General features: G+C 36.8%; 3 protein-coding genes across 4 annotated transcripts in view; 1 reads left to right on the top strand and 2 right to left on the bottom strand.

Moving 5' to 3' along the window:
- Window positions 1–2194: 2194 nt before the first annotated feature.
- Window positions 2195–6330, bottom strand: LOC119781259 (syntaxin-11-like). The gene is made up of 2 exons (XM_038281670.1): window positions 5980–6330; window positions 2195–3859 (listed from the first exon to the last, which is right to left on the bottom strand). Exon 2 carries the CDS (start codon window positions 3852–3854, stop codon window positions 2937–2939), a length of 918 nt encoding a protein of 305 aa, XP_038137598.1. The 5' UTR covers window positions 3855–3859; window positions 5980–6330; the 3' UTR covers window positions 2195–2936.
- A 4443-nt stretch (window positions 6331–10773) lies between these two features.
- Window positions 10774–12942, bottom strand: LOC119781264 (syntaxin-11-like). 2 transcript variants are annotated; one of them, XM_038281675.1, is made up of 2 exons: window positions 12718–12942; window positions 10774–11944 (listed from the first exon to the last, which is right to left on the bottom strand). In XM_038281675.1, the coding sequence occupies exon 2, from the start codon at window positions 11846–11848 to the stop codon at window positions 10952–10954; it is 897 nt and encodes a 298-aa protein (XP_038137603.1). In that variant the 5' UTR covers window positions 11849–11944; window positions 12718–12942; the 3' UTR covers window positions 10774–10951. The 2 variants fall into 2 exon arrangements, with proteins under 2 accessions (XP_038137603.1, XP_038137602.1); XM_038281674.1 differs by having other exon boundaries at window positions 10774–11946; window positions 12721–12942.
- A 5565-nt stretch (window positions 12943–18507) lies between these two features.
- The window catches only part of mthfd1l (methylenetetrahydrofolate dehydrogenase (NADP+ dependent) 1 like), a 41115-nt gene continuing 32989 nt past the window's right edge, over window positions 18508–26633 (top strand). Inside the window, exons 1-6 of the mRNA XM_038281662.1 lie at window positions 18508–18879; window positions 23260–23344; window positions 23612–23662; window positions 23753–23806; window positions 24114–24238; window positions 24682–24782. Of these exons, the coding sequence (XP_038137590.1) occupies window positions 18644–18879; window positions 23260–23344; window positions 23612–23662; window positions 23753–23806; window positions 24114–24238; window positions 24682–24782 (652 nt within the window). The 5' untranslated portion in view covers window positions 18508–18643. The remainder of the gene's footprint in view (window positions 18880–23259; window positions 23345–23611; window positions 23663–23752; window positions 23807–24113; window positions 24239–24681; window positions 24783–26633) is intronic.

Here is a 26633-nt window from a genome sequence, read left to right as displayed (position 1 = left end):
GAATCCATTTAGAATCCAGTATCTACTAACAACATATATATATATATATATATATATATATATATATATATATATATATATATATATATATATATATATATATATATATATATATATATATATATATATATATATATATATATATATATATATATTTGTAAGGATGCTTCTACTGACCAGAATAACCAAGATAAAAATCTTGACACTATAACATTCTAGAACCAACCTGAAAAATCTAGACCTAACTTTCTTATTTCTTCTTCTCCTCAGGCAAACCTGCCTATATGCAGGACAAACTATCCTTCCATTCTAGAAAAGATGGCATAAATTAGACTAGAATATTATTTAATAGTTGTATATTTGTAAAGCAGATTTTTTTTTTGTTTTTTTTGTTTTTTTGTTTGTTTGTTTGTTTTTGATATGAATGGGAATTAAAAACTAAAGTCAAGTATTAGTATCATTTCTCTCTTGTGATATATAGGCCTAAAATATTTCCTCAAAAACAGAAAATATAAAATGTAAAACATGTAAAAGGTTATATAAAAAAAAAGGTTTCATTTTCGATATGTCTTTTGACTCCTTGTGAGTCAACCTGAAGCTGGCCACTTCTGATAACTGTTGGGAGCTGGAGAAGTTCCACCTTTCTCCAGCAGAGTCCGCCGTGGATCCTTCTGAGGGAGCTTCCTGCACAGCTGCAGCCCATCAAGATCATCAGAGGATCCACTACTTAAGCTGTCTTCAGACCTTGCCTCAATGCCGCAGTGTTGATCCAGTTGGTCAGTGCCTAAGCCTAGATCCTCAGTGTAACTTTGTGACTTTGAATCCAGCCTGGATTCTAACCGTTGTCTCTGTCTTCCAGGAAACCAGTGTCTCCTCTGTGAAGCTCAGGAAGAGCTAACCTGCCGAGCCGACCCTCTGAGCCAAACCTGAAGAATCATAGAGAACTTCCATGCAGCTCTGGACTAAGAGCTGGAAAACCCAAAGCCAAGGTCTGTTCATTGTTAGACGTAAGACGCTGAAGCAGCAAGCGGACTCTGCTGAACTACTCCTCTCCAGATCCAACAGTGACTCTCCCAAAGCTAACCTCAAGAACCCTCAAGGTACAATCAGTTATCATCTGGAAATCAAGCTCCTGCTAGCAACGCTAACTGAACTGTCTCTCACGCAGACTCCGGTGAACCAGTGTCCAGGCCCGAACCAGAACCAGTACTTTCTGTGTGCTTGTGTCAAAATAAACTTGTTGAACTTTTATTCCTGTGTCCGTCAGTGGTATTCTGCATACTTGGGTCGCTATTAGTGAACCCATCATGACAATAACATGTTCATACAGAAAAGACAAACCTGTTTATCACACCTGAACTGCCTGACAAATATAGCAAATCACAGAGAATGACATCTTATTTGTTTTTCTTTAACCAACAAAACAAGAAGAATCGAATAGATAAGAAATTATTACCAGGCTGCACTTATTTTTATTTTATACATACAGCTGGGTTGAGATCTATTTGCACAATTTTTTATTAATCTTACCTTTCTGGTGGATGAAAAAAAAGTTTCTAATTCTCATTTTTCCAGAATTAAGACAATTTTTTATTCTTAATCAAACTTAATTTGGATTTTTAAAATGACAAAGTACCTATAACCTCCAGTGAATTTATTGTTGAGGCAATGAGTGCCATTTACTCATGATTGTGGAAATGTGGTTGTGTTTTTTGTTAGGAACATTTATTTGCTTCATTGGGGGAAAAAAAACAGAAAAATTTTGAAAAACTTTTTTTTTGTCCATATTCTATCCTATAGCTAGCAATACATGTATTGTAGCACACAAAATATCAAAGCTTTCCTTCAAGGCAAATAAAAGTCTAGCTCATCTTTAGGCTTAAATCTTTTTTTAATTTGCTAAGATGGTTTGATATAACTAAAATAATTAACTTTAATTAAAGGCCAATTCATCATATACAGCTCTTGCCAACATGTAGGTTCATCTGTTCTTATCTTTAATACTTTGCTTCAAGGATACAACTAACATTTGTTTTTGTTTTTTTGTTTTTGCTCAGTGGTTAATCTGTCTCAATTGAGAGTCTAAATTATTTTCATTTATGTCCATTTCACCAGGAGAAGCTAAAGCTTAGGCATCTGATATTTAAAAAAAAAATGGACCATATTTACTGACCAAAACAATGTACATATATATGTTGTGTAATTTTGGTTTGATTGCTGCTCGGACAGCATTTTTCTATCAGTTACTAAGTTAGATGACGATTATTTTAATAACTGCTTAATGCAATCTTTAATTCATTGTTACAGCCTTAATCGAAAAGGGTGAAATGTACTTTTACAAAAATTAATACCAGCTGTTGAGCCCATGTTTAATAAAATCAACCATATTCAGCTTAGAATGGCACGCGGACGCTCATGTGGTTTTAATTCACTGTCTTGTGTCATTTCTAAACTCTTTCAAGCCTCACTATTTCTCGTGACTTCAATTCTTGCCAATTTCTCATGTGAACCGCTTTCCCACATGATTCAAGTCGGTGGTCATGGAAACAAACTGTGGCTCAGTCACTGCAGCAGGCGTTTATTTCAAATAAGCAAACATCTTAGAACCGTTATAGACTAAAACACTTTCTTTAATATCTGAACTGGTCTGGTGACAAACACACTGGTACACTGGTTAGTTCATGTAATCATTACACTAAGAAATTTTAATTTATATCAATATTTAAATAAGTAGAAGAAACCTTCAAAATACCAAGCTTCATATATCGGAGTCATTCTAACACAATTAATTGGTCGGCATCTGTGTAAGACTGCAGTTCTTGCAAATTAAAATTATTGTAAGCTATACTTCCTACAGTCTTATCCTATTTCATGCAGAATAAAATGTATTTATTATTTTGATTGTTGAGTAAAATGCACATTCTCTCAACGAATTTCTACAAAGATTTGTTTTGTTTCCAGCAGGGAAGCCATGGACAACATTGCAAACAAGGGTTCTTCTTCTTGTAGGATAGAGCCCTTTTAATTTTAGAGGTTCCATCCTCGATGTATTCTCTTGTGTTGCACACATTTGCTTGGATATTGTCAACCAGCGAACCCTGTTCTTCTACAAGCATGGCTATATCCAGGAACAGTTCATGGAGCTCCTTCAATCTGGACTCCAGCTCCATCAGCTCCTTGTGTCTCCCTTTGATTTCACACAGGCCCATACGGCATGAACGAATACCATCCTTCGTAAGGCTCTGGGACAGCTCGGTCCAGCCCTCACCACCTTTGTCTATCAAGTCATCCAGGTTGTCCTCGGTGATTTCTTTCCCCATTATGGAAGCCTGCCTCTGGATCCTCCTCCTGCATATTTCTCTCTGATTTTCCTCTGTGTTATTATATTCATCCATGACAGCTCGGAACGCACAGATGAGAGTGTCATACTGGGTGCGGGCGATGCGACTAACAGCAGAGTTTGGACCTTCTTTCTCCTCCAGTCTGCTGCGCTCTTTACCAAAGTTCTGTATGCGGACATGCACAGCCTCTGCTTGCTGCTTGATTCCTCTTGCGATTGAATCAGAGTCCCTTTTCAGAAGAGTGAAGCGTCTTACAGATGTTTTATAGTGTTCATTGTGAACCCTCAGGCGCGTAACCTCCAAGCTAAGCATGTTTATATCCTTTCTTATGGAGTTTGAGGCCTTCCGGAGTTCGTCCATGACTGTAGAGTCATCATAAATTATAGCCTCTTGAGTCAGATTCTCGTCTATACTGTATCTATAATCTATACTGTATTCTGGTCCAGTTAACTCTGGCTCGTAGTCCTCCTGTTCCTCACTGATGGTCTGGAGTCTCTCCAGCTTGTCCCTCATTTTGCCTAAGAACCCACATAGAGAAAAGGTTGGTTACTGGGTAGATGTTAGGTGACAGAAATAACATTTATCAGCATACAAATAGGTCCTGTAACATGTAACTTGTGCCGTATGAATTTTGGTCACAGAGTCAGACTTGAGATGATGTTTTTCTGAAAAAACAATCTTAGAAATACAGCTTATTAGAATGTGAGAAAATTATGTAACAAAATCCTTTATCATTGCACAACAAAACTTTATCTGTTACTAAAAGAAATGTGAAATCAAAACGCAAGCTCGATAATCAATTCAACTGATTTCAGTTTTTTAATATAGCGCCAATTCAGAAGACATTTCATCTCAAGGCACTTCACAGAGACAATTCAAGCAGATCATACAGTCAGATTGGTTCAAAGTTTTCTATCTAAGGAAAACCAGCTGATTGCATCGACTTGTTGACTCGACAGCAGTCCCTCACACCAAGCTTGCGTGCAACGACAAAGGAGAGGAAAAAATCCCTTTTAATAGCAGCAGAACCAGACTTAATGTGAGTGACCATTTGCCGAGGCTGACTGGGGTCGAAAGAGATAAAAGCAGAGATACAGAAAGAAGCAGAGATACAAAAGGTACCTGTTAACTAGCTCCATGAGTGGCTACATCTAGGAAAGACAGCCAGGCAGACAAGCTCTGAGCCAGCTCCCAGAAGATGAAGAAAGCAAATACAGTTGGTCACAGATGGCAGCAGCACAGCTGATATTTCTCTCTGGGATGGTGTCATAGCAAAACAGTAACAGACCAGATGAAGCTAATAAGGCAGGAAAGCAGAGTGGACATAAAGTAAGAGATTTAACTAACAAATACTGCAGAATAAAGATAGAATGAAGCAGAATAATAAAAAGTGGCCCCTATGTCCTCCAGCAGTATAAGCCTATAGTAGCATAACTATAGAAATAGCTCAGGATAACCTGAGCCACTCCAACTATAAGGTTTATTAAAAAAAAAGCCTTAAAAGTTGACTAAAACTTGTAGTTGGGTCCATTGGACAGGAGCCTGATAACAATCTGCAGGTTTACTAGTTTACTAGTAAACCTGCAGATTGAAAGCAATTGATACCAGTATTATGTATTTTAACCTAATGCTATGTTTTGCATTTTAAATGCATCTAGCAATTTGTTCTGATATTACTGAAATTTGATTTCTTTTCTCTAAGAATGAGTATTGACAAAAGACACGGAGCTAAAGGAATGAGGCATTTTTATGTGTAAAAAAAACACTCGCTTTTCATTATTTTTGTCAGGTCTCTGCAGTTCACCTCTGCAGAGGCCTGGATCTGCTGCAGGTTTCTTCTCTTAAAAGGGAGTTTTTCCTTTATAGTGTCGCTGCATGCATGCTCAATATGAGGGATTGCTGCAGAATCAATGACCAAATGCAAGCAAATAACTGCTGCCACCCTCATCTAGGAGGAGCATACCCTAAAAAGTCAGTGACTGATTATCATGTTCTGCTGTTACTATTTTTACAACAGGATTGCTTGGAGAGGGTTTGATATTGACAAATGATCAACAGTTCCAAACAATTGTAGCTTAATACACATATTGTTTTGCTTCTCAGTTCAGTTGTGCATAAAAATAAAATAAGAGGGAAACCAATATAATAAAAGCGTAGTTCTCAGTAGGTTTATATTTTAGAGCTAATGCAGCTTGTGTAATATTTGTATCTTTTTGACACAGAGCCGTCACAGATCACCAGCTCAGTGGAATTTCCTTTTTAAAACCAGGAATGAGGAAAACAGCTTACTGAAACCAGAGGTAATGATAATAAAATAAAGTGTAGCTTGAGTTTCTTGGACTCATCTGGTGAAACTTAAAAAACTACTGCTTGAATTAAGTGTTCCTGTCATGGAATCTTATCGTGAACCACATGAAAATCCCTTTCACCATCTTTGGTTTACAAATCTGCAAAAAGTTGACACAATATTTACTGAAAATCCAGAAATTGTTCTTGCTGAAACCAAAACAGTGTTAGCAACAAATTGCTGAGCATTAAAGTGGCTCGCAATAGATACTTTAACTACAACAGGAGATTTCAATTTAACAAATGAGATCAAAATCAGAAGTCATTTAACTCAAAAATTAAAACAACTTACCTCTTCGGAGTCTCACAGAATCCAAAAAATTAAATAAACCCCCTGCAGCCCGTCTCTTTTGCTTGTGCTAAGGAGCTTGTGAGAGCATCTTTTTAGTCTGATGAGAAGGAAGTAAGTTGTCTGTATGGCTGCTCGTCACTACCAGACAGGTGACATACCAAGGCCTTCCCACTAAAGCGAAGTAACTTCCTCAAAAACACATCCTCTCACTCCATTGTTTGCTATAAAGATTTTGTGACTCATTAAAGGGACAGTCCAATCTAAAAAAAAATCTTACCGAAACATCTGCAGAGGAATTTTCTTTCATTCTTTGCCACTGGACAAACATACTAGCCGTTTTAAGTTTGCTGAATTCGAAATCTGTCTGAATCATTGGATTGAGTAGCGCCAATTCACAACACATGTCATCTCAAGGCACTTTACAGTTTAACAGATCATACAGTCAAATTGATTAAAAGTTTTCTATCTAAGGAAAACCAGCTGATTGCATTGGCTCGTTGGCTCAAAAGCAATCCCTCACACCAAGCGCGCTTGGAGCGACAGTGGAGAGGAAAAACTCCTTTTTAACAGGAAGAAACCTCCAGAAGAATGGTGTGAGCGACCATCTGCTGAGACCGACTGGGGTTCAATGAGACAGAAGCAGAGATACAAAAGGCAACTGTCAACCAGGTGCACACCTGGCTCTTTCCAGGAAAGACCCAGCTCCCATGTCAGAGGATGAAAGAGAGCACATACAGTTTGTCACAGTCAGAGAAACAGGACTACACTGAAAAACAACATGAAACAAAATTTGTTGTCAGTTTGTGCTGTATAAATAAATAGACTAAATTGAATTGAATTGCAGCACAGTTCCTTCGTGTGATTATATATCAGTGAAGAGATCCAAGAACTGCGGTAATTTGGATATGCAGAACTCTTTAGGAGGGGAGGAAAACATTTCAGCTTGTAATTGGAATTAAATTCTGCATGTTTTTTTTTTTCTATTTTCTTTTTTATGCATGAGTGTATTGTTTGGTTAAAATACTTTATAACCCAGTCATGTTTATTTAAAATTGAAAAAAGAAAGGGTAAGAGGCACAAATATTTAGATTATATTTACTTATATATTTATTCTCGGAAAAAAACAATAATAAAATTTAGATTGAAGAACAATATTTTTTTCAGTGAATAATAAGATCACTAATTGTCTTATTAGTGATTGCCATTACTTATTTCAATAATAATATAAATCCGGGTTGTCCAAAGTGCCTTAGGACCACTTGCAGGCTTCAAAGGAATTAGTCGGATCAGATTTGCTACTGATGCAGATATGATTAGGTTTGCTACGGATTGATTCAAATCAAAACAAAAATACTTTATTAGTCCTAAAGGGAAATTAAAATGTTCCAGTAACTCATGGGACGCTTTCCAATGAGATGTTATAGGTGTTGATAGGTGTATGCAGGAATGATCTTCTGTAGCGATCTGTCTACTATCAAATCTGGAGAAGCCTCCGACGGAAAAAACTCTTTGTTGTTTAACAATCTTCTGAAAAGAATGCTCACTGTTGTCTATAATGTTTGCTCACTTTATGAAGAATTCTCGTTTGAGAAATAATCCTCAGAGGTTTTAGAGGAGTTCCAAGAACAGAGCAGACTTTTTTTTATCAGCTTTGTAGCTCTGATGCTGTTACCATAGCAGTTAATGGTAGAAGAGCTCAGACTCTCCACAACAGACTTATGGAAGATATGCAGCATCTTCCTACAAAAACTGAAGGTCCTAAGCTTTCTTAGGAAGTACAGTCTGCTCCGTCTCTTCTGGTCGACATCTAGTATATAAAAAATAACACAAATTGTGCAATTTTGCCATTCCAAAACAGTACCTCAATATTAAAAAGCATTATTTTCACATTTTATAATTTATGTTTTTGCCTTTAGTTTTATTAACAAATATCCAGTGACATTTACTAAAGAACAGACTTGGACATACTGATTTATTAAAATTGGGGGGAAAAAACAAGAATGCAAGTCATTAGTGTTAAACCAACATGGACATTTTTTCTTTGTATTGTGTTTTTACTCCTTTTCATTTTCAGTAAAACATTAACATTAACAATTGATAACCTTTGGGACCAAAGGGTCATAATAATCATGAGAAAGATGAGCAAAAATAAGAAAGAAAAGAACTACTTGGAAGTATCTGATGAATGACCTGCAGACAGCTAGGTTTAAAGTAATAGGCACTACCACCAACAACACACTACTCTAACTATGCCTGGCCTTTCATCCCTGATTAAGCCAGTATGCCCAAGCCCTTCTAAAGTTTGCCAGAGAGAATATGGATGTTCAGAGGAGGATCAGGGGATTATTAAATGGTCAGATAAAACTAAAATAGAATAAAACCTTTTTGAACAAACTCAACAGGTACTGTATATGTTTGAGGGAGAATTTAGTTTTATCCCAAGAACACCATACCTATTATGAAGCATAAAGGTGGAACCATGATGTTTTTTTCTGTAAGGAAAAAAAGGAACGAGGCCACGTATCTTCAGGCAAACCCCTCTCCATCAGTACTGAAGATGGAGCATGGCTGGGTCTTCCAGCATTACAATGGTCCAAAAACACACCCCTCAGCCAAAGAGGGAGGGAAATTTCAAGGTTCTTCAGTGGCCTAGCGAGTATCCAGACCTCTACCCCATAGGAAATTTGTGGAGGTAGTTCAAAAGTATGTGTTGCCTAGCAACAGCCCCAAAAAATCACTGCTCTACAAGAGATAGAGGATCTAGAAGAGATTGAGGAATGGGCCAAAATGCTGCAAAGTATTAAGCTGAACTTGTGCTTTTGACCAAACATTAATATTCCACCCTAACCTACAAACAAAATATTTAGAAAACCCTACAATGTAATTTCCCTAATTTTTCTTTTTTTTCTCATTTTGTCTTTTATAGTTGACTGAAAATTTCAGACCTTTTATCATTCTAAGTAGGAGAACTTGCCCAATCATTGGTGACTTAATGCTTTTTGGCCCTATTGTATGTCTTAGGCTCCATTCAGCAGAACGTTCTTGGCTCATCATCTGTTGGTTTCTCATCCACAGGCTTCAAATGTTTAAACAGGTACACTGCAATTCAGAACCAAACTAAGCATTATTTTATTCTCTACCTGAGAGCATTGCTAGTATTATTTTTATCGGTGATGTGTGAGTCTGTTAAGCCCTAATAATACCTGCATGTCATGTGTAAAAACTAATCTTTTCCCAAGTAGTTTATCTAATTAGGACAGTTCTTCTGTCATGATATTCAGTTATCATGTTTATTATGTACATAACAGAGATTTGGAAATGAAATGGGGACACAGAAAGCAAGTTCTCAGTGTTTTTATCTGGGACACTGTAATAATTTGATATGGCTGGAGCGAGGGATGACTCCTCATTTGTATGCTGTAATGTTGTGGTGGTGTGGCTTACTGGAGTTGTATAAAATGTTTCTTTTCCTGTGATTCACGTCCGTCTTCAATGATAAGAAAGCCCGGTTGGTAAGAGCTGCCTTCTGTAACACTAAGCAAATTCTATGGTCTGAGTAAAATTATGATTTATCCCAAAATCTGTTGTCCTGTCTCGTGGTTATTTAATGTATATATACATTATGAAATGCTTTTTAAAGAGTTTCTCCCGAGTGATTAAAGGCGTAAAGAGCTTTCCTTTACAGCATGAAGGCAAATCTAAAACGAAACTGGCTGGAAGATTAGATGTATGATAAAAAGTTAAGTGCACATACAATAAATAAATTTTTAAACAGGTTGATTTCAAGCTTGATATAGCCATCAAGGCTTGTTCTTCTGTGAAGGATCTGTTTTTTTATTACATCACAGACAAAATCTCCCACTACCTACTGTGATGTCATCAGATGCTGTCCTACAGTATGTTTTCAAGCAAGTGATTTTAAAACAGGAGCGATGTAAATGGCTGGAAGCAGCACTCTACTTTCAAATAAACCTACATATGGAGAGACAGAGGACTGTGGAGAATAATGGCACAACAGCCATTTCAAATTTAACATTTAAATCTGTCAATTTGAAATCAAACTTGAAAAACATTTTCTAATTCCACATTTTGGATTGATTTATTATAGAGGAAATATGCATTGTATTTAGGAATCCTTTATTAAATACTAGAATTCCTCTTTAAGCCTAACATTACAAGGGTTCATATATTAAGATATTCCAAAAGCTAAATAAACTGATAAGAAAATCTGTAGTACTTTAGATATGTAACTAGAGAATGAACAAAAAGGTGCAAAAGCTAAATAAACGGATCAAAGTGTGCACAAACAGTGTGATTGCACCATAACAATTTATTTTTATTGTGTGATTTATTCATGTGACATCTGAGCAATTATAGATACTATTGCCTGGACATCTATAGTTGATAATGACTTAAAGGTAACATGACATATAACATTTAGCCAAAAAACAACCACAATAACATCTTAAGTAAATTTTTAGGTTGTAAATAAGGAGATGTGCAATCTCAGGTCACTCAATCCAGTTTAATTTGCTGAAGGAAACAGTCCCAACCAGGTTTAAATAGAGTCCAAATGGCAAAAAAGATCAACAATAATTTAGAATAATTTTCATCACATCCATTTCATAAAATTATGATTTGAGACACTGGCAGATTTTTTTTTTCTCTCCCTCTCTCTCTCTATATATATGTACACTTTCTCAGGGTCAGTCACTAGGCCAGAGGTGCATCCAGGGCAGGTCACCATTCCATCCCAGGAATTTAGATACTCGTGGATATAACTTAAGAATGAACTTTAATACAGAAGCATATTGTTATCTCTACATATAGTGCAGATGACTGTGCTACTGATTCTACAGTTAGACCTTCATTTAAGTTCTTGATATTATTGTCCTTCAATAACAAGTATTGCTTTGCAACAATAATAGGAATGCATTTATCAAAGACTTTACATTGCAGATGGTTCCAGTCCTTAGTTAAAGCATGGGAAGCAACTGCAAAACATCTTCTTAAACGGATTGTTGTTGTCATGTTTTTTAGCCAGTTTAAGCTTGACGATGGAATCTTGTATGCCTGCGTCGGTTTTTTGAACATTTGTTTGGACGTAATCCAGCATTGGGCCTTGTTCCTCTACCAGTAGGGCAATGTCCAGGAAAATCTCATGGATTCCCTGGATACGGTTCTCCAGATCTAAGAGCTCCTGATGGCGCTTCTCAATCTGGAACAGAGCTGATCGGGCCGTTTTGCCTTCACTCACAACATTGTCAGTAAAGATATTCCACTGGCCCTTCTCGATCATCTCCTCCACATCTTCGCCCGTCACGTCCCGGCCAACAATCTCCATCTGCCTCATGATCTGGGCTTTGCAGTTTTCTCGATGGGTCATCTCAGCCTCATTATAGTCAAACATGGCGTCTCGAAAACCATTGCTGAGGCAAGCGTACTGGGTTCGGGCGATGCGTGTGACTGCAGAATTTTCGCCATGTTCCTGCTCTAACTTGTGGGCTGTTCCGTCCATTTTGTGCAGGCGTTCTAGGACATCCTCAGCCTTCTTCTTTATGTCTGCGCCTATAGCATTGGAGTCTTTTTTAATTGTGCTCATGGTAGTGTTGCCATGGAGCATGCGGGAATTCTGCTCACGGAGCCTTTTAACTTCAACTCGGATAAGTTGTACCTCTCGGTGGATGTCCTGGGATTGAGCAAAGACATCGGAGAGAGCAGGGCTGTTGTCGAACACGACTGCCTGATGGGGTAGCTCCTCTTCCAGGTCGACATTACTAAAGGTGTCAGAAAAGGTGGACTCTGCATACTCAGAGGTTTCGATACTGCCAGTGGACACTTCCTGCAGGTGGCTTAGTCTGTCCCTCATGTTTGCACTGGATTTCAGAGAAAGACTACAGACTTCAGGAAGAGTTTCTTGCTCTGATAACGGTCCCTCTGATGCACATCAATGGAGATGACTCACCTGGTAAATAAAAAAACCCCAAAACGTTAGATTTTACAGTTTGACAAAACATCATGCTTTTTTTTTTTTTTTTTACTGTAAAGGACAATCCAGAAAAAAATGTTGTCTAGAGGTGCTTTCCTTCAGGGTTGACCCACCCAACACCAATCACTGGCTTAACAGGTTCTCCAAAGAACAGACAAAGTAACTTCTGGCCAAACTTGTTCCTACAACTTGTGATGTATATGGCCTCTTTGTTACAACATTAGTGTTGACTTCTTAACTAAGTAGGCCATCAGATTTTTAATCGAATAAATTATCCTAGATCATATTGTCTTCGCTTTTAATGATGAATAAAATACATTACTGTAAACAAATTAATTGTGGGGTCAGAACATTGCAAAAAAGAAAAAAAAATTATAACTAGAATAACTAGAATCATAATGCATAACATGATGATTAGTACTAAAAATGTAAGGTGTTCATTTTGTTTATGTGGTTATATATTTTTCATACTTGCGATTTTGTTTGTTTTGACAAAATTAGTTGAACTAGTCTAATATTCTAACATAAGAAACGACACATTAAAAAATATTTGAAAATTAGGCAAAATGGGTAAAAATATATATATCCATCACGATTTTTCTCCTAAGATAAAAACAAACCTTTATCTTATGAATGTGGTTATCATTAAGATGTGTAGGCCTAATCTTTTCATCTTTCATTTCCTGTAAAAGGAGCTAAAAGAATTTTGTCTCTTGCAAGTTTGCCTTGGTTAGGCGCAAGATCCTTACCTTTTTTTATTTCCTTTCCTCTTTGTTGCTCAGTTCTAAAAGGAAATCAAACTTTGCCTCTTGTTTATCAACTGATTGCAGCGCCTCAGCAGCATCCTCCGGTTCTGAGGCCGTGCGCTCCGAGCAGAGAAACAAAGCTCTCTACATGCGTAATGGCGATATGTTTGGAGCCCTGAAGCAGGGATTGTTGTGTGGTTTCGTTCGAGCGATGAATTTCGCCACGTCAAGAACCAGAAAAGACTTAAGGAATGAGGTCTGGTCGCTTTGGTCTGGTGACGCTCAGCGTGACGACCAGGGTGTGGGAATGTATTGATGCGCAAGGTGCGACTCAACTGGGAGACTATTTGAATTTGTGCACCTCTTCCAAACACAAACATTTACGCAGATTAAAAGGTGTTGTTTTTTATGTTAACAAGTCACATTACTCATTTTTTAGTTTATTGTTAAATCTGGTATTAGTGGGGGGGAAAAAATCTGGGGTGAAATATGCATAAGAAAAAGATTTTCCCAGCCACACCCAAGTTACTTTTAAATTCTGACGGTAAGAGAGATCACGCCAACAGACAAGTAGAACCAGCTTCTTTAATCACTGCTCTATGAAAATAGCCTGAACTCTCAATGAAAGAAAGCAAAAAGTAGACAGGAGAGCCACCAGGAATTTTGGGCCCAATCAAAGACATTTATATTGGGCCCCCCCACCCAAAGACATTTATATTGGGCCCCCCACCCAAGGGTATAACTTTGTAATGAAAGTTGGTGGGGAGGACGCTCTAAGGGTGGGGGCTGATGGACCTACAGTTACTCCACCCAAACGCTTTCATTAGGTTTTTGTATTTTCCAAAACTTAGCTCAAGCATTTATTTACTGAATGCTTTCCTATTGTTGAGAACACAAAATAATCATAATACACTGATATTGATATTTATAGATAGTTAGAGAGATGCCTTTTAGTGCATTATATATAGGGCCCAAATACCATAATGCATAAAAAATGATAACAGTCGATTCTGATGCCAAAATCGATATATCATGCATTGCTAGAATTAAAATTTCAATTCCATTCATCCAGAAAAATATGGATATACTGCATTTTGAATATAGCATAGCATTGTCATAATGGGCTTGAAAGATCTGACCCAAATGCACAGAACCACTCAGAGACCAAAGGTAAAAGTTTAACAGGTTTATTGTAGGTTAGCAAACACTGATGGAGATTGAAACTCGGTGGGGAAACAATGCTGGAACTCAGCAAACTGGTGAACCAGAACTGGAAACTCTGAAGGGGAGATCACAGTGATCAGTTCAGGGACAGTTGGAAAATAGACTCAGGCTTGAATATTGCTGGGGAGGCACTCAATTTTGGGGGGCTCTTGGTTTGTCCTTGGATCCAGTTTGTGAGGGTTTAATCCAGACAAGAGGGAACACGTTAGAGAGCGGACAGGCAGACATACGTTGGACCCAGAGGAGTGAAGGAGCGGACTGTCACTTGGTTTTCCAGGAGTGGACTTGAATGGATCATGTGGAGGTTTTCCCCTGCTCAGTGAGACTCAGTAAATCCTTCTAGGGGTAGAAGGTCCAGGCTTATCCAGTGACACAGAAAGTCTTCCCAATACTGGCAAACACTCTGGCGTCAAGATGGTGACAGCCCGCTGCTCAACGAGGACGAGGACACCACATAGTGGTGGAGAGAGAAAAACACAAAAAAACAACCCACAGAAACTGGAATCCTAACGAGCATATGTTGTTCTTGTAAACGTTCTGGTAAACTTGGAGATATATTTTATTGCGTGTTGCATATCCCAGTAAATCTGTTTCCCCTTTAAATCTGCAGCTCTCCCTACTTCTCTCGGTGCTCTGTTTAAAAAGATTTATGAACCTCTTTGCTAATATAATGATGCCAGAAGCAATTTTTTAAGATATATAGAAGCTCTGCAGTCCGATTCTGTCTGCACAATAAGAACAAAGGTTAATTTTAACCTGTAACTGGGAGTCTTGGTCCTCTGAGATGCGAAGCTTTTTTAACTAGTAAACAAGAACACAACCACTCATAAGGCTCTGAACAGTTAGCTGCACCCAGCCTCTGTTACCTTTGGCTAAAGTAAATGAGCGGAAAGGGTGAAAAAATGCGGAGATTATTGGTGAGGACTGTCCACACTGGGCCAAAGTTGGTGGGGACATGTCCACACCAGGCCTCCAGAAAGTTACGCCTTTGCCCTACCCATAAAAAAATTTATGCAAGCTTTAAAACTGCTATAAAGATGCACTAAGTAGTATAATTTACATTGTTATGTAACTTTTATTGTGCTTTTTGTTTTAAATAAGCTGATATTATTTTAATAGGATGTAAATGTATAGTTTAAAGTTAATGTATATTTAACTTTTTCATATTATGATAATTTTAATGATAAAAGTTACTTTAAAAATGTAAATGATACTATAGCGCCCCTGACTATTTGCCTTTTCAAACTAGTAGTTTAACTTTAATTAGGCTGCTTAGAGATATATTGTATTGAATGGAAACCGATTTTGTAAGCAACAATAAAGTAGTTGTTAGTGTTTAAAATTTCAGTAGTCCTGATCCAACAAGCTCTTTATGTTTGTTTTACTGCCCATTAGTAAAACACTGATTTTATATCTGACTTAAAATTACAACTTTATTCTTAAGTTCTGTTGTTAAGAAGGTTATTCTTTCAGTTGAGGTTACTCTCTAAGATGAAGCTGTGGCATAGCCAGATAATTTTAAAAGGGGTTGCCAGGCTGGCAGCAAAAACCTAAGGGGGCAAAAACCAGGTGAGGGTGAACCTACAGTGATCACACTGTACCAGCAGGAAAACAAAGCAGCACAACATCCTTATTGGACAAACTAATAATTGACAACGATTTGACAATAAACATATGCACATATTTTAACATCTTAATTAAATATATACTCAGTAGTCTAGTTGTAAAAAAAAAAAAAAAAAAAAAAGGGGGGATGGTAGATTTATTTTTATTTTTTTGGAAGCATACATAACCTGATTAATATAATCTATTAACCTATACCGCATGGTATGGTTGTTACATGTAAGGTACGTCGGTCATTGACCTTGATCAAGGTACCTTACAGTAGAACTGCAGTCAGTCCCTGGACTGGCATGGCTATCACTTCCCCTACATTGTTAGGGACAAATGCAGAGGATAAATGTCCCACTGGGATCAGCTTCATTGTCATGGTAGGCCACTTCTTTGATTTTATTTACTTTGCTCATGCTACCTATAAGCCCACAGCCGGCCAAATGTTGAAAGGGAAATATTATTGCCATTACTGTTTTTCAGAATTTGGTTATGGTTTGTGGACCCAAATGCATAGGCGGAAAGGCAGAGGTGATTTTCTTGTGGATTTAATGAAAGGTTAGCTGAATCACAGAGGCAGGAAATCCAAAAATTAAAACAAAGTCCAAACAAACCAAAAACCAGGAATCCAAATAGGCAAAAATCAAACATAAAAAAAAAGTCCAAACAAACCAGAAATCATTGAGACATCAGGGGGGAAACTATCACAAGGAGTAAGATTTAGAGAGACAGAGTTGGAGGATGTTTGACGAGGAACCAGCACAGAAGAACAGAACAGAGAGAGTATTTAAGGGAGACAGAAACAAAGGGAGGACTGATGAGCAGATTGGGAACAGGTGTGAACAGGAAAGAAACAGGAAAGGAGCTAAGGAAAAAGGAGAACACAAGAGGGCAGCAGAGGGAAAAAAATAAAAACCTGAGAACTGAAAATAAACAGAAAACACAACAAAATTACTAGAAAACAAGGGGCAAAGCAAAACTGAATACACAAAAGAAAAAAACATAACAAAACCAGAACTCTGACACTGTTGATACATAGAAGAAATTACACACATTCAGTAATAAAATGTCACAGGGGATGTTATGGGGGATGGTCATTTAAGAAGGGGGATGATTTGTAAGATTTTTTTAAGATGGGGGATGCCATCCCCCTGAACTCGAGTACTGTGTATACTGGCTATTCTTTTTGCTTCGAGCTCCAGAGGTTATCCTGATATGTATTGGTTGTCCTACATACGAGTCTTTCTGATGTGCTCAGCTCATGCCAATGCCAGTGCTCTTGCTGTACATACCTCTAATGTTTATGCTAGCTTCAGTTTCAGCCATTGATTGCAGCTCTGCTCTCATTGATACTTTGAAGATCCACAAGAGTCACAAGAAGCAAGCAGTGTAACAATTTTATGGGGAGAAGAGGAAGGCCTGAGAAGAAATAAATATCTCCTCATGATTCAACAATGGTAGCAGTTTATATAATGAGTTGGAGTTATCTTTACTGTTTCACTTGCAAGTTCTTTTTAATTCAGTGGATCAATTTCTTATAAATGTTAAATATAGTGATCCAACTTTGACATTTTTGCTTCCCTGCATTTGTCTTCTGGATTTTTAATCTATTTTAGAATAGACCTTTGTAAATACTCACCAATCTGCTAGATCTTATTATTGTCAAAACAACAACTTTTTTAATTTTGAAAGATCTGGGCTAGAACTAAAGGGAACAGAGACTTTTTTGTCATAGTCCAAAGCCCAGAAATGCTCTCAAAATTCTTGCAATACCTGCTAAGAATTATTTCAAGAGGCATCTAAAACTATAAGTTAAGATAGGATTTATGCCCTCCTGATTCGATATTGCGGTTTTTAATTAATAGATCGACACTGCTTCATTTAAAAGCTGTATATTATGGTATGTTTACAGCAGATGAGTTTGCTTTTAATTGGGTACAAAAATCAGTAGATTAATGTTGAGCCCAAAAAGAATTGCTGCAGAAACTTTTGTATACAAACAATTTGATGGGTTAGGGTTAGATGCAGAAGATCATCTGATCATCATATGATTGAATGGTGTGTGTCTGAAAGCCTCAGTAACCCTTTGTGCTATTGATGTTTCTATGCCTCATGTGCTAATGATTAATCTTTAGTCTAAGGAGAGGAGTTGTGTTTAAATCTGTGCATATAGGTTTATATAATGTTAAAAGTATAACTTCTATGTCTCTACATGCTTCCTATTTTTATCAGCACCAATAAATACCTTTGTATATATATTTTTGTATTTCTAATAGATTGTAACCCATTTTTAAACTGAGCTGCAAAACTGGAATTAAGCAGCAAAACTGTGCGGTTGAAACATTTCCAACAGCAGCTTAAAGAAATGGCGACATTTCTATTTTAGTTCCCTTGAAGCCTTAAAATATATTTCTTTATAATTATATTAGTTTTTTCTATCTTTTTTATAATTTGATATATTTCATCACATGTTACAATTCCTCCTCATTGCATTTTGATGCTCCACTTGCAACCCAACACAAAATGCGCATACTTGTAAGTCATTCTTCTTAAGATTTTTATGAAGAATGTGTTAGAGGTTGAGACTTTCTTCAAGTTTTATTGATGGCTGGTTTTGTTGCGTTCATGAACTGTCTGATTTTCCATAGAAACATAAAGGTACACTAAAATCCAATGTTAATCAGTATAGAAAGGCATAGTTATGAGCTTATTTGGAAACTCATGTTTCTGTTTCTGTATAATAAATATCCAAACACAGTAACTGTGCAGTCACAGCCCACGGTTGAAAGATGATTAAATATATAATGAAATTGTAAATTTCTTTCAAGCTTGCGGCCGATAGGCTGAAAGCTAAAAAGGTAGCCTCCCCTGTACGTAGAAAAAAAACCAGTTACTTTTTTTCCCCCAGTTGCTGACACTTACAGATCTGTTGACACTTAGATTTCCGACTGCCCCTGAAGTAAGCGCACCTCCATCAGTTCCCTGAGGCTACCTCAACTTTTTTTTCTCTTTTTCCAGGAGCGTCTCCTCGCTGCTACTATTCGAGGGAGCAAAACACCCTCCTCAGACTTTAGAAAAAGAGTAAGAGGTGACCATGAAACTGGCAACAATTCGCAGCGCTTGCTGTAACCTCCGAGCGCGTGCCTCCCGTCCAGGAGGCAGATTTAGCGGCATTTCGCGGGGATGTGTTCCTGTGGCGACCAGCAGCAGCCGAACAATCCTCCGGACGGCTAGCTCCCCTCCTAGCAGCGGGACCAGCCGCACGTTAACTGCAAACTTCGGGAAACAAAGCAAAGAGGATGGCTGGTCTGAATGCAATCGATCGGTGGGGTAAGAAAATTAATGAACCAAAAGGTCATCTTTTATTTCATTCTGTTTTAGGCGTATTTCTTTAAAATTGTATATCATTTCGAGCTGTATTTCGCTAGAGAGATAACCTACTCTGGTTTGGCTAACTGCCAGTTTCCCACGTGCCTCCGGATGATCAGTGGGACTACAGCCATATGATGTAACCTCCCAATGTTCTTACTAAACAGACAGATTAACGCTTACAACTTTCTGGGCTCTTCTTAAACAATATATAATGTGTAAACTCAAAACAAACATTGTAATTGACCATAAAAGGGAAATATTTTATTTTGTCCATGGAGACATCAGTGCTGCTTTTATTATAAATCTATTCATTTTGTATGGTAAATTTAGTATACACAAATGCAAACATTTCAAAACATCCCCCAACTTTAAATGTTTCTTGTTTGAATTTTAATACTACATGAAACATAAACAAAGCACCACATCCATATATATTTTTGAAAGATTTTTCAAAGAATAGCGTATGTACACTCCTTTTCATTATTTTCTTTCTTTATTTATTGTTTTTGTTATTAGAGCACTTGTCTAATGTTCTATGTAACTATATGTCTGTATGTTTGTACAACATTTTCAATAAAGTTCAAAAAAAAAAAAAAGACAGAATAACGCTTCAAGAACACGGAAGAGGATTAGGGCCACTGAAAAAACAACAACAAAAAAAGTTCACTGATTTTTAAATATAATTTCAGTGTAATATGGGGAAAAAAGTCAGAATTCTGACTTTTTTTTTTTTCAGAATTCTGACTTTTTTTTCTTCAGAATTCTGACTTGATGCTAACATGTTTGTTAGCTGTCAGAAAACGGCCAGAATTCTGAGATTAAAGTCAGAATTCTGAGAAAAAAGTGAGATTTTTAAGATTAAAGCCAGAATTCTAAAAATTAAAGCAAGAATTCTGACTTTTTTTCTCATATTATATTTACATAAAATAAAAAAAATCTATTAACCTTTTTAATTTTTTCAGTGGCCCTAATCCTCTTCTGTACTTCATGGATAGATTTATATGGATGAATGAAGCAGAAGTTTACATATTACTATTTAGAATTCAGAATTCTGACTTTTTTCTCAGAATTCGGTCTTTAATGAGATAGCATCACTGTGGACCCCAAAAGTTGTCTAATTCCTTTCTTTATCCAACAACGTATTACTGGCCTACCCAAACAACTCCCATCTTTTTCAGTGGAGCTGAGTGCTCCCACAACTCTTCCTTCATGGTGCCCATCTACATTAAGATCCAAAATTTTGAGAAAAAAAAAAGTCAGAATTCTGAGAAAATGGTCAGATTTTTATTCTGACATAAAATTAAAAATCAGTTAACTTTTTAAATTTTTTCAGTGGCCCTAATCCTCTTCCGTGCTTCATGGATAGATTTATGTGGATGAATGAGGCAGAAGTTTACATTAGGGCTGCAACTAACGATTATTTTAAAAATCGATGAATCGGCCGATTATTTTTTCGATTAATCGATGAATCGGACAAAAAATTTTTTTTATATTAACCTCTTTATTCCAAAATAAACATTTTAGACAGAACAAACAAGCCCACAAGTACAGGTTGCTCATTAACTGTACTGGTGCAATATGAAAAATAAATGTTTGTGTAAAAACTACGCAAACTTACATGAGAAATGTAGCTGTACATCCACAAAATATAGGCTACTTTGTTTCATAAAGCGCAAAAAGAGACAGGCATTTTTGTTTTTTAAAGCCCCTAAGGGGTTCAAACAATAGGTCCCCCCATTTCAACAAATGAGTTTTTTTAGACTAGAAGAGTTCTGCCTTTTAAGACAGGAAAGTATAGCAGTTAAAGTTGCTGCTTGAGAAAATACTGAACCATAGAGATAAAAAATAGCCCTGTGATTCAAATTATAAATTGTATTTGGAATAAAAATGACACATCCTCCAAAGACAGATATTTACATGGGAATGTGGCAGATAATTAATTGACATATTACTGATCTTGCTGGATTTTGTTCTGCTTTACTTCCATAAATTGCAGGATCTTCTTTTCTTTATCTTTGCCAGAAGATTTAAACTTTAAAAGCCTTGCCCTCATAATTTGCAAGTTAATTTATTTATAAAGAAAATATAAACGCTGCTTAAACAAATTTAAATGAAATTAAAAGTAAAATAAGTAGCCAACCTTATCACTGTCTGTAACCTACTAACAAGGTAAGGAAAGCATCAGATGAGCTACCTGAGAAACTAACTTACGTTTCCCCACTTTAAAATGAAAAAAACACGGTTACTCATCCTGCTGATCAGCTCTCTTCACTGCCATTGAAGGCTCCAACGTGTTTTCTTTTCAGGTGCTGCGTCATAACAGTGGTGCTTCCGTGCCATGTTCATTTGTTTTTACAAAAGTTGCATGTTACGACTTTTTTCACTTTACAAAGCGCAGGCTATTTTAATTATTGTGATCAATTTGCGCAGTCAATCCCGGCGCATGCGCGCTTCATTTGCAGTCTGGACGCTGAGGGTTAACTCCTCACTAAAATCCTGCGGCTCTGACTGAGAGGGATTCCTGTGGGAGAGGGAAAAAGGCGTTGGGATGGGGGAGGCGCCCCAAGGCAGGCAAAAGCCGCCAGTGACACCTGTAAAAAGTCGCCAGATTTTTCGCTAGTCGCTTTTTTGAAAAATAGTCGCTGGAGGGGTCTGAAAAGTCGCTGAGTTGGCAACACTGCAACTGCGGCGCTGACTCGCTCCGCCATATTTTTTTTTCTTCCCCCGGTTGACGGCGGCGGCGGATGACGCATTAATCGCGCGACACAACTAATCGATGATTAAATTCGTTGCCAACGCTTTTAAAAGTCGATTTTTATCGATTTTTATCGATTTTATCGATTCGTTGTTGCAGCCCTAGTTTACATATTACTATTTTATGAGCTGAAACAATGAGAATATTTTGGTTTTCAAATCTCCATTCTGAAGAGGTGTTCATATATTTGACATAAAGCATAAATCATGTTTAATTTTATGTAAATTCGAAAGATCGATGTTCGGTTCAGCATTTAATTACAGACTTTATGCATATATAGAGTTCATGTTTACACAAATGGATAGAATGTAGGTCAGTCTTACTATATTGGCTCATCCCACTAGGCATAACATCCGGCTCCCTTGTTCCAATATATATAAAGTAAGATCTGCTTACACGTTCAAAAAGTTGGGGTAATTTCATGTCTTTTTCTTTTATTTAAGATTGAAAGATAAAACGCTAGTTATCTAGAAAGTACAGGCAAAATTTTGCCAAGTACAAAACAAAACAAGCAAAGAGGCAAAATGCTTCTGAGACGCATCAGCATGTGAAGTGTCTGTTGGTGGAAATGCCAGAAAAAAAAAATAAATGAATTGCATTCTTCATATTGATATCGTTGTTTCCAGATTGGTAAAGTGTTACTAGGACCCTGTATTTGGCATTCATTCCCTTTAAACTGATCATATATTTGACCAGTTGGATGGAGACACATTGTTCTTAATGCCAACAGCTGATTTATCTCCTTTTTAATGGTATTCTAGAGTAATGAAGGCATTGTGTGTTGGTAAAGAAAGAAATCTGTTTTTAATTATTAATATAATTATGGTAAATTCACACTTTTTGTGTCTAAATCAGATGTCTGTATATCATGCAAGAAGGAATTTAGTTGGCCATTCCTTGCAGATGATCAATAGAGACACATTAACTGGAAATGTAATTTAAAGATCCTCTTAACTAGTATTGTTGCTGGTTGAATATTTAGTATATGCTAAATGATTTCCACTGTGTTTTTTTCCAAGGCTGTCTTGGTATCCCCTTTATTTTCTATTAGAATTAAAACCACCACCTTCCTTTAAGAGAGTCCATTCTGTGCTGATATGGGCAGTGTTGTTACATTTAATTGTTAACTTATGTGAAATTGTAATATGTGTGGTCATCACAATACAGTTGGATTTGATTTAAGTCCTTTTGCTTTATTTTTATTTTTTTGTCAAATTCTATATTCTAACTCAAGATGTAGCTTCCTAACTTTTTTTCTGTTTTATAAAAGTTAGGCAATACTAAAAGCTATTTTCTGATAAAGTTCCTGTATAACGATGCAAGGCTGTATGCAACCATTTTTTATTTATTTAAACAAGAGTTCAGGAGGTCGACATTTTTGAGGTGTATGTTTCGTACAAACTTTATGCTCTCAGCACATTTGGTATGGATTTTACTCTGCCTTTTCCCACTTTAAATATAGATTTAAATTTTTACTAGTATGGTTTTTGAGCAGCTGTATTTTTGGTGTGTTTTCAAGATCTATTTCTATTCCTGGTCTTCCTGTTGTGTGTAAAGTAACGTCCCTTACTGCTCATTTGCAGGGAAGTGGTCGGCAATACCAAGGAGGCAATCGCAGCCATCCAAAGAAGGAATCCTGAAATCCAGCCTATGTTGGTCATATTACAGGTAATGTGAGACAGGACAGAGCTCTAGTGTGGATTTATGCTTTCAGTGATTATTTAAAATGCAAGTTAAAGTTTGAAGCTTAAAGTACCTGAAAACAAACAGAAATTGTTATTTAACTTTAAGTGATTAAATATATCTGTGCTTAATGAGATCCAATTTTTACTTGATCAACCTTTGACCCGAGGAGTATCTTTTTAATGACGCCGTTACATTCTTGCCCAATCTGGTCTCTGTGTTTTGTTCACTGATCTTATTTTTATCTCCAAGGCTGGCGAAGACAACAGCGTGTTGGAGATCAATAAGAAAATAGCAGGCGAGGTAATCTTCCATTCTGATGACCCCACTGTGTGAACGTTTGTTGTCTGCGTTTACTCAGTGCTTGATCTTTAAATGTTTGTCTCTTCACAGATTGGTTTGAAAACCACTCAAATTTGCTTGGCAAAGAGTTGCAGTGAAGATGAAGTAAGTGAGACTGACTCAGGTTTAAGTTGTAATTTTTTGGCAAGTCTGTACATGAGTCAAGATTTTCTGTTAGTCTTTGTGGCTTGTGATCCCGTTTAGTGATTTTTATACAGTCGTGTTTAGTTAATCACTTCTTTCATGATATAATATTTGATTTAGCCATTTTGGTTGAGGAGTTGTAAAACATTATAAACAGAGACGAGGGGGATCCTCTCGTCTGTGGAGATCTTCCTGATTTATTTGGGAGTAATTTAGCTTTCAGAATTCCTGACCTAAAAGGAACCCTTCTGCTGCATCTCTGTTGTAGACGGTGGAAGAGTTACTGCGGCTCAACGATGATCCCAGCGTCCACGGAGTCTTCCTCCACCTCCCGTCTACTTCCCTCACCAGCCGAGTTCTCAGCACACTCAAACCAGAGAAGGATGTTGATGGGTAAATATTATACAAGCATTTTGTCTGTCAGAAAAAAAAAAAAAAATTCTCAAATAGTAAATATTTTAGGTATTAGCAGTAAAACAGTTAGTGATGCTGAGTCAGCAGTCAGGTAAAGGTAGATGGTCGTGGATGGTTGTCTGTCTAAAACATCTATATCAGATTGGAGCCAAATCGTAAGGCCTGCAAAAAAATTAGGACAAATTGTGCAGCATGTGTCTTTATAAAAATGAGGTAATAGGAACATTAGCAAGGTACGCCTTATAATAATCACATAATTGCTTTATTCAAGGTGAAATGGTCATGGTCCTTTTACTTAAGTTACAAACAACCAGGTGTACAGTGATTAAATAAGCAGTGATTCAGGGGATAGGAACTGATTGCTTTTGCTAATATCCATGTTTACTAACTGAATTTATTTACATTTCTTTTTGATATTCTAGCATAACTGATTTGAATATAGGACGCTTGGTCAGAGGAGACACAAGTAAAGGCTTTGTTCCACCAAAGGCAAGTGCTGTTTTGGAACTGCTGCGAAATCACGGTGAGTTTCTGCTAAAAGAAGAACTTTGTCATTTCCTGCATTAAAACTTCTGAAGGCGTCTCTATAATTGTGAAATGTATAACTGTTGTGTGCTTTGTGCTGGTGAAGATCCTCAGTCATCCAGGTCATTCCAAAAAAGTTAAAAAACAATCCGCTGGACTTTATTTTCCATATTTGAAAATGTTCCACTTCCCATCCAGGAAGCCTCCCCAATTCAAAATGGAATGGGGTCAAAGAAACAAAACGACCCCCATTCCAAGGGGTGGACCTACTCGTCAGGTTCAATTTGTCAGATCTGACTGTAATAAATGAAAATGCTTTATAGAATAAGAATGGTGCATAGAACAAGGAATTTGACTAAATTTTCAGTTTGCTCCAAGTAAAGGAATTACAGTACAAAGTAACAATACAAAAGAAACTGTCTATCTGACAATGGGTGTCCAGGATGTGGGGGGTTTGCAGAAAGGTTAGCTGCCCTTTTCCTTATTTGAGCAATACAGTAGTTAAAAGAAAAAAAAAACTAGTGTTTAAGCTAATGTATTCATTTTAAGGTATTTATCAAACATACTTCAATCAAATCCTACATTCAGACATTGCAAAATAACAATTTTTTTGTGCCTTTAAATGGACATTAGATGAACAGTAGAGGGGTGGACGTTGGGGGTAGACACTCAGCAAAGGTCTATGGGGTAGGGTTGTCATGATACTAAACTTTTCAACTCAATACCGATACTAAGGAAAATATTCAATACTCTATACCATTTTCGATACCACAAGGATAAAAACAAAGACTCCAAAATTCTACAGAAATATTTTCATTAATAGATCAAATACAATAAATAAATACAATAAACAATAAGAACAATATTTTGAGGTTGTATGCTGTGCACAATATTAAGCAAGCTTGATAAAAAAACTTATAAAATTAAAATTAAGTGTTCCTTCCTTGGCTATGCTTTGCACACATAACAATGACACTAGCCAAACCAGTTAAGAAACAAAAATAATTCTCAGCAGCTGCACCTCTTACAAAAAAAAAGTCTGAAACTAAAGTGCACAGAATTATTCAATCATAAAGTGTTCTGAAAGTGCATTGTCCTCTATTCTGCACTTTAGATGAATGACTGCTTCGGTGTCACTGGTGGTAGCACTGTATCGATACTTTTAAAAACGAGTATTGTATCCGGATACAACATTTCAGTATTGATACTTTTTTGAGTATCGATACTTTTGACAATCCTACTATGGGTGTAATAGAGGACTGATATGGGTTGCATGCTCCACCACTGCACCAACCTTTTCTTCCAAGGCAAGGCAAGGCAAATTTATTTGTATAGCACAATTCAGTACAAAGACAATGCAAAGTGCTTTACATGATTAAAATATAGGAAAATAAAAAAGAATCAAAGCAAGTAGGAAAAAAAAATAAAATAAAAAATGCAGAAACAAAACAGAAAATTAAAAAAAGATGGACTAAAGAAAATAAAAAAAGTTGAACTAATGATGTTTCAGTTGAACTGTTTAACTAGAACAGTCGAAGGCAATCCTAAACAAATGTGTTTTTAGTCTTGATTTAAAGGAACTCAGACTTTCCGCACTTTTACAGTTTTCTGGAAGTTTGTTCCAGATAAGTGGAGCATAGGAACTAAATGCTGCTTCTCCATGTTTAGTTCTGGTTCTAGGTATGCAGAGCAGGCTGGAGCCAGAAGACCTGAGTGGTCTGAGGGGTTGATACACTGATAGCAAGTCTGTGATGTATTTAGGTGCTAAGTCATTCAGAGATTTATAGACAAACAGAAGTATTTTAAAGTCTATTCTCTGAGATACAGGGAGCCAGTGTAAGGACTTTAG

This window comes from Cyprinodon tularosa, unplaced genomic scaffold, assembly GCF_016077235.1.
Source record: "Cyprinodon tularosa strain WSP-4 unplaced genomic scaffold, ASM1607723v1 ctg173, whole genome shotgun sequence".
Taxonomy (NCBI): Eukaryota; Metazoa; Chordata; class Actinopteri; order Cyprinodontiformes; family Cyprinodontidae; genus Cyprinodon; species Cyprinodon tularosa.
The sequence above is the reverse complement of the archived record's forward strand: the minus strand, read 5'-3'. Positions and strand labels throughout refer to the sequence as shown.